The sequence below is a fragment of the Drosophila persimilis genome, unplaced genomic scaffold (genome assembly GCF_003286085.1).
Source record: "Drosophila persimilis strain 14011-0111.01,24,50 unplaced genomic scaffold, DperRS2 tig00000124-arrow-pilon, whole genome shotgun sequence".
Classification (NCBI taxonomy): domain Eukaryota; kingdom Metazoa; phylum Arthropoda; class Insecta; order Diptera; family Drosophilidae; genus Drosophila; species Drosophila persimilis.
The window spans coordinates 10,712,466-10,720,297 of NW_020825294.1; the positions used below are offsets into that span (position 1 = coordinate 10,712,466).

Below are 7,832 nucleotides of genomic sequence, written 5' to 3' on the forward strand. Positions count from 1 at the left end.
AATAAAAGATATAGTATTTAGTAGAAATTCGCATATATTTTTTAGATCTAACTAATATTTTTCCATAATGAATGTTCACACGCGGACACTTTTCTTTTCTGAAAAAAGAGCCCCAGTGAGAATATTTCTGTATTTTGCAAATTATTACAAATTAATTACTTACCTTCTTGGGCACTTTCTGCCTGCAGTGCTGTGTTCTTTCGTGAGGTGCGTCGGTCGGCTCTGAAGAGACAATCGACGCGGTCGGCCTCAAAGAATGCGTAGACAACGCGCACGTTGTTGGTGAAGCCCCCGCCGTTCTTCCAGGCACTGACAATCACAATGGGGTCGCCATCGTTGATCATCTCCCCCTTTTTAGCGACTGTCAGGGCGAACGCAACCCGCTCATCCACGTCTTCGGCATACTCACTGCTTGGCTCGGCTGTATACAGGACCGGAACGACACCTCGATGGATATACACCATGCGGGCGGATCGTTCGCAGCGCGTCACCGCCATGACGGGGCAGCGGGGCCGAAACTTGCTGACCAGAGCCGCCGACCGTCCGGAGGTCGTCAGGACAATGATGAGCGTAGCATTAGTGCGCTTGGCCGTTTCTACCGCGGCAATGGCCAGCGAATGGGCGGCGTCCAGCTCGCCACGCACCTCGCTGACCAGATCGGAAAACAAGTCACGATACCAGAGAATCTTCTCAGCCTCTCGGCAAATCTCATCGCACACAGATATGGTCTCGTTGGGATAGGCACCGATAGCCACCTCGGAGGAGAGCATGATGCAGTCCGCCCCGTCGATGACGGCATTGGCCAGATCGAAGGATTCGGCTCGAGTTGGGAACGGATTGAACCGCATCGATTCCAGCAGTTGAGAGCTCAGAATGCAGGGCTTGCCCATCCTATTGCATTGGCTCAAGATACTCTTCTGGGTGATGAGTAGCTTCTCGACAGGTATTTGGGTTCCCAGATCGGCTCGCGACAGGAGAATCCCGTCCGCTTCACGCATTATCTCTGAGAAACGACTTAGAGCGATCTTGCTGTCTATCTTGGGAATTAACTTAATGTATTTTCCCTTCTCCCCCAGGACGGCACGCAGCTCCTTCAGATTCTTGGCGCTTCGAACGGCCGAGGCGAACAGAAAGTCGACATTGGCCTGCATGCTGAACTGTATGTCAAACATATCCTTTTCTGATACGGCTGGCAGGTCTATTTCGATCTCCGGAAGGATAACGTTGCGGTTGTTGCCCAACATCCCGCCTTGAATCACCTCACAAATGAGCCCATCTACACCCACCTCCTGAATAATGAGAAACAGCTTGCCATCATCGATGAACACACGATCTCCGGGCTTGGTGAGATTGATTATGTTCGGGTAGTCCACATAGATGGCATCCTTGTTTCCCTTGTCATACAGATCCCGGTTTATTGAGAGGCGTATATTGTCTCCCTTGCGCATCAGTATCTCATTGCCGGCATCCAGGATTCCCGTCCGGATCTGTGGCCCTCGAGTGTCCACCGCAAACGCAGCCGTTCGGTTCTGACCCGTTTCCTTTTTGATCCGTTCCAGCGCGTCATTGACCAACTCAATGGTCTGGGTGTGCGCTTCGTGCGATTCATGGGCAAAGTTCAAACGAAATATGTTCACGCCCTTCATCAGCATGTTGTATATGGTATCCGGATCCCGCGAGCTCTCGGAAATAGTCGCTATAATCGATGTTAGCCGACGGTGTGAGGCTTGATTGTTCAGATCCAGTTCGCAGATATGGGTCAAATGTGTTGAGCCCTCGCGCAAGAGGCTTTTCGAAGAAAGAGACATGATTTATGAATTTTCGAGGATTACAATATAATTTTGATACACTTTTCTGGAATTTTGTTGATTTTTTTTTTAAATTTTGTTCAATGAAATATGGAACAATGAATACTTATTTGACGTATCCCTTGAAACTAGTAGAAAACCAGTCTTGATGATGGCAGTCGCAGAACTCGTGGCATTCAGTGTAATTTCACAGGAGTCGTCATATAAAATCTGGTTTTTATAGCTGTGACAGTCTCAGAGATTTAGGTGCTCAACAAAACGAATGGACAGTCGAGCTTGTCTTAAATATCTTATGAAATTCAAGAGTCCCAGAGTCGTTAAATGCTCGATTATGTATTATAAGTATCAATGAGTATTCATTAATTTCGTATTTAAGTAATTTGGATCATTGAAAATGTAAATCAATTTATTTGTGTAATTTTTCATAATTTTTTATTTTTCCACTTTTTGAATGTGTTTTTTCGCAATCACTTAATACACACTACTTAAACAACGAACATAATCTTAAACAAAGCGACAATTAAAAATAAAATAGGCACGAACTTATTTATGTCTGGTAATTAATTGGAGCCATTTCCTAACTAAACTAAAGTAGAGTTCGTCATACTTCGAGTGCTTAAGTACATTGACTTGAGCTTTACATTACAATATCTTTAAAGACTGCTACTAAATGCGACTAAAACTAATGGCAGTATGGGCACTAACAATAACTACGGATAACGATTGGCTAACGCTAATGAAAATGCATTGAAAATGAGTTTAAATTAATTGAAGAGAAATGGAGTGGAGCGCTAGCTGCTAACTGCTAACTGAGTGGAAATGGAGCGAGAGTAATGTCTAATTTGTCGATGTGTAGCTTGGTTGATTGCCAGCTGGATGCCAGCGGGGCATAGCCTGGAGCATGGGCATGGCGCATGGCGGCATGGGGGAGACTATCTGCAGCCGCATGACTCCACCACCATATTTGGAAGAGTCTTCAGAGTGGCCGTATTGCTCGAGTCCATAACAACCAGCTGCAGCGAGGAATACTGTTTGGCGGTGCAGCAGGGCACCAGCTCCAGGGACTTGTTTGTACCATTTGTGTTAAGGATTTTCTGTGGAAGCAAGGACATTTTCGTATTGATCAGCATCACAGTATCGCACAGTAGTCGTGTGTCTTTAATGAACCTACCAACAATGAGCTGTGGTGGGAGGCAGCTTGTGTGACGCTCGCCAGGGAGCTGCAGGAGCCGCGGCAGAAGTAGGCGTGATAGCCCTCCGGCTGCAGGATCCAGTTGCTCCAGCCAATGTCCTTGAAGGATATGTAGAGCTGCTCGCGGCAGCACTCCGTCACGCCGCTGGAACAGTTAATACTACGCTTTTGCCGCGACTTGCTGCGCCGGTTCTGGGTGTCGATCATTATGAACGGTCGGTAGTCCTTGTCTACCGATATGATATCCTCCATGTCGCTGATATCGCACGACTCGCACGTGATCTGGATCAGGTGGCTCAGCTCGTGACTACCAATCCAGCGCTTGATGGGCCACTCGATGTCGATCTTCATCCACTCATCTGAAGAGATACAAAAATTAACATTTAAAAGTTAGTTTAAGTCCTATAAGCTTTTTATGCACCATTCGATTCATTCATCTTTCACACTGACTATTCTGACTTTTATTCTATTCCGAATCTCCTTATCTCTGCGCTGACCCAAGGAACTCCCAATTTGGGAGCTGGGCTCGCATTTTCAGCGGCCAAAGTTCAGTTTTTGCACCCACAACATATTGAAAACAACAATAATATTATGTACATATGTACATATTTTGTGAAGTTATTCACCCACAATCCGCCAGGCGGCTGGCTATCACGAATCTGCGCAATGATCTCTCTAATTGAAAACACAAACATGCTGATGATGATGATGATGGAGGAGGAGCGGTTGTCAACGTTGCCACTTATCGGGCAGAAAATATTAAAACGTAAAATTAGTATAATTTCTTTATAGCATATAGAGCATGTCACTGTTTTTGATTTCTTTCCTAGGGGTATTGGGGGTCACTTTTTGTGTCTCTGCTGCTGAGCAAAGGTCCAAACGTGCCTTTGCGGATAAGGTTCTCTGAATGTTGCGATTATTTGGTTCCGTTGAGGATTAGCTTATGATTAGCTTACCTTGGACATCCACCGACTGAATGGCTATGGCTTTGGCCAGCGGCAAATATTTGGAGTCCATCTGCTCCTCCACTTCGGAAACCACAATCGTCTGCTGCTTCTTGGTGTTGTTCGACAGCGGACCATCGATGGGGCTGGCGGTGTGGTTCTGCTTATTCTTGAAGAGCCACAGCACAGCGGTGCTTACATCGAAACCGTCGGCATCGGCGTCGTCGATCTTGAAGCTGAAGCACATTGAGGGATGCACACCCAGGCGATTGCACTCTGTCTCCTCTGGAAAGAACACGATCGGAAGCGAAGTGCTCTGATTAGTTTCGTTTCTGTGAGCTGTGCTCCGAGTCTCTTCGCGGGTACTCACCTCTATTGAGCAGTATGAATTTCTTGCTGGTGCGGGCGTAATAATCGTCTAGTTCCTTGTTCTTGCTGCTATCATCTGGATGATTGAGCGTCACTCCCTCGAATATGGGTTTCGGCAGCTCCACGGCGGACACGTTTGGACTCTCCTTGAGACGCAGCTTCTCCAGGATCTGCTGCTTGACGAACTCGATGCGCAGATGTGTGAGCTCCTCTTCGGTGATGTGCTCCACCTGACGATTGCTCTCGCACTTGGGACAGCCTCCGGAGGACTTTGCAGTGATGGTTGCATTGAGTGAGGGCTCAGATGGCTCTGTCTCTGGCGCTGGTTCAGCCACTATTGGAGGTGCTGGCTCTGGTCCCTGGCTCTCCTCCTGGTCTATTTTCATCTGCTTCTGCTGCTTCTGCTGCTTCAGCTCCAACTCTTGATCTCGGAGTTCATTCCTCACATAGAACAAGGGACTCAGGTTCGACTCCTCGTCAGAGTATTGGGCAGTGGCCGCCGTATTAGGATCGTCGCCGAACATGTGCGAATAGTCCATAAGGCCATCTGCGAGGACAGCGTGCTGCACGGGGAGCTCCTCCTCATAGTCCTTGCTCAGGTGCTGCCACAGTCGAGCCATGGGCATGCTCTTCAGCTCCGCCAGCGCCGGGTGATTGTAGCTCCTCTCCTGCTGCAGGAAATGGTCACGCTGATGGAGCTGATGCCTCCTCAGCCTCGTGTAGTACTGCCTCTTCGCGTCTTCTTCCTCGCTGGTGGGATCCGGTTCCACGTGTTTCAGTTCTCTGGATCGCTGCTGCCGGATGTGGTGCTGCTGCAGCTGCTGCGAGGTGTGCTGGACATGCTGGTGGGGCAGGTGCTTTGGGTGCGGGCGCAGGATGTCGCCGCGGGAGCTGGGATGGGACCGGGCGTGCAGACGATTGTAGATATTATTGTTTTCCAGGGCCAGGCACAGCAGCAGCACCAAGGTAATGAAATATTTGGCCATTTTTAGGGCTTTCTCTCTTGCTCGTCGTGCACTGGAGGGACTTCAAAATGGGAATTGGCTTGTATTCGGAATGGGTTGCTTTCTCGCGCAATTCTGGCTCTCGTTTGGGGCTGATTGCTATCTATTTGGCAGCATTAAAATCTCAATGGGTGATGTTTTCTGGCTTACAAAATTCATAGATTTGCAGCTGAATTCACTTATTTTTGCCGTTTTGCTGCCTTCTTTAACCACTCTGGATACTTAATGGGATTTCTATACTCTTGTTACACGACTTATACGCTTGGACAATGCATGATGTTTGGTTGTCAGAGATTTCCAAATTTTTTGGCGAGCTGCAAATAGGAAGAGAACGACGACAAATTAGTTGAGTGAGTGTGGAAATGTATCTTGGTTATTGCTTGAAGAATATTCCAATCTATATTTTCGATTAATATTAAACTGGGCTGAATATTATGGTAAATGATAGGCTTTACAAACGCTGACCAACAATTGAGTAGCCCCCGAAAAGGGGTCAAATTTGTACTTCTATTGCCCTACATAGATAGATACATGGATCACATTTCATTGGCTGTTTCGAGCCAGCTATCGCTACCCCACTTATTTTCAAAATCGATATGCCAACATCTAGTGTCCAGAGTTCAACTGGCGAATCGCAGGGCAACACAAAATATCTCACTTAATTTTTTAGCAAAATTGCATCACTTTTAGTCAGCAATCCAACTGTTAAATGGAATTGGAAACGCGGCAAAGTGCAAATCTGTGAGATTCGTGATTTAATTGGCAGAAGATTTAGTTTCGTTTTGAATGTGAAATATTTAATTGACGTTATCACTGCTTCAGTTGAGTACAGCCTTTTGAGTACAGCCAAAAGTGCTGCGTGGAATTGCGCACAACAGAAGCGTTTAATGTTAATCGGGCTAGGATTTGATTTAAATGATCGTCGTTCACTAGTTTCTAGAGTTGCTGATAAGCAGGTGCAATTAGGGGGCAATTAGGGACGACGTCCACGACCACACACGTACCGCGATCGCACTTCGTTTGATGGGATGGGTATTTGATGACTCGGCAGGCGCTCGATCTGGGGGGGTCCGCTCGCTTGAACCCGGACACGAAACGGGAGATTCTCTTTACTTATTCGGTTTTGGGCCGCGTTTGTACTATTGTTTGCACATTCGAGTACATATACTTTTCAATCTGTTCCGTTTGACATGCGACAGCGCAAACGAGTTGTGAATGAATGAAGCCGTTGGCTGATTAGTGGAACAATTTATGTGACGAACGCCTCTGATTGATCGTTCCGCGAGAGGGAGAGCGAGAAAGCGCGGAGGCGAATGCCACTCCGAACCCATCCGAATCGAATCGAGCTGAGCCGAGCCGTGCCGAGCGACCGGCGACCGATCGTGCTCTTAGCTGGGTCTTGACTTCCCCCAGACACCGCCAGAGCCAGACAGAGACCATGGTCTCATGGCGCGAGCCGAAGACAAGTGCATATGCAAAGTGTGGCGTCCATTGCATCAGCTTTGAAAGAAGTCGGGGAACCGAACTGCATAATCTTGCTTGCAGTGCTATTTTTGTACTCTGTCCACCTGCCATCGCCACGCCCCCTATACTGTGGCTGTAGCACAGCAATTTTGGCAACTGTTCGCCCCCTGGAGGGGATATTCCGGCCATTTGAATTTAATTTTATGATCTTCCCGAGAAACTCATTCATGCTAATTACCCCAAGGCACAATCAAGCCCGACTTTGATAATCCGACTCGATTGTGTGTCAATCAATTAGACGTTGCTGATAAGCGTTCTCCGGCCCTCCATCCGTCCGTCTCGGAGAGGTCTCGTAGAACGTGGCTCTGGTCAGTACAAAATTTTGTATGGAGCTACTGCCACTGCGAAGGGGGCCGATCTACATACGAGTACGAGTGCATGAAATACGGCACAAATCATCACTAAATGGCCACCAATTAACGCCGCTTATTGTGTGATTTATAACCCGGTTAATCGGATTTGGGTAATCGATGCTGGCGATTAACAAATCATTCGCATTTCTAATGATTAAGCTGGTATGTGACATCCGGCGGCCGGTGCTTTTCGGAATTTACATGTTTCCAATTCAAATGAAAGTATTTTGTGTGGAAAGCGGGCATTTTGCAGGCGGTGTGTTTATTTTCGTATGGGAATTTCATCAGCCAGCATTTCTTTTGTTCTGTTCTCTGTTAAATGTGGAACAGTCGGTAAAGGTCAAGAAAACTGTGCATATGTATGTACATTCGTAGTATACGCGTATGTATAGACATTCGAATGCCAAGAAAAATCACGAGTTATACGTTTAAATTCATTTAAATGTTTCAGTGGAACACGTGCCTAATCTGTCCACGCCCGTCACGAACTGGGGTTTTCTGATACTCGTGTTGAAGATTGTCAATTAGATCGTCGAAATGAATAGGGAGAAAAATGTATAATTCCGAGAAAAGTGTTGAACTGATTGATTGAACGTCATAGAACTGAACAATAAAATATACCCCCCTCTCTATTGAAG

General features: G+C 46.9%; 2 protein-coding genes across 2 annotated transcripts; both read right to left on the reverse strand.

Moving 5' to 3' along the window:
- Positions 1 to 22: 22 nt before the first annotated feature.
- On the reverse strand, positions 23 to 1,844 carry LOC6603376 (pyruvate kinase). The gene is made up of 2 exons (XM_002028326.2): positions 164 to 1,844; positions 23 to 98 (listed from the first exon to the last, which is right to left on the reverse strand). Exons 1-2 carry the CDS (start codon positions 1,806 to 1,808, stop codon positions 76 to 78), a joined length of 1,668 nt encoding a protein of 555 aa, XP_002028362.1. The 5' UTR covers positions 1,809 to 1,844; the 3' UTR covers positions 23 to 75.
- Positions 1,845 to 2,240: 396 nt separating this feature from the next.
- LOC6603377 (inhibin beta A chain) lies at positions 2,241 to 6,484 on the reverse strand. The gene is made up of 5 exons (XM_002028327.2): positions 6,322 to 6,484; positions 4,315 to 5,631; positions 3,957 to 4,229; positions 2,980 to 3,359; positions 2,241 to 2,902 (listed from the first exon to the last, which is right to left on the reverse strand). The coding sequence occupies exons 2-5, from the start codon at positions 5,297 to 5,299 to the stop codon at positions 2,741 to 2,743; spliced, it is 1,800 nt and encodes a 599-aa protein (XP_002028363.1). The 5' UTR covers positions 5,300 to 5,631; positions 6,322 to 6,484; the 3' UTR covers positions 2,241 to 2,740.
- Between the last annotated feature and the right edge of the window lie 1,348 nt (positions 6,485 to 7,832).

What these genes read in the sequence shown, in the direction of transcription:
- LOC6603376 (XM_002028326.2), bottom strand. Translation starts at nt 1,808, where the DNA reads ATGTCTCTTTCTTCGAAAAGCCTCTTGCGCGAGGGCTCAACACATTTG. An exon ending in GGCAGAAAGTGCCCAAGAAG is followed by an intron (nt 99 to 163) that starts GTAAGTAATTAA and finishes CTCTTTTTTCAG; the next exon opens with AAAAGAAAAGTGTCCGCGTG.
- LOC6603377 (XM_002028327.2), bottom strand. Translation starts at nt 5,299, where the DNA reads ATGGCCAAATATTTCATTACCTTGGTGCTGCTGCTGTGCCTGGCCCTG. An exon ending in ATTCATACTGCTCAATAGAG is followed by an intron (nt 4,230 to 4,314) that starts GTGAGTACCCGC and finishes TGTTCTTTCCAG; the next exon opens with AGGAGACAGAGTGCAATCGC. An exon ending in CCCACCACAGCTCATTGTTG is followed by an intron (nt 2,903 to 2,979) that starts GTAGGTTCATTA and finishes TTGCTTCCACAG; the next exon opens with AAAATCCTTAACACAAATGG.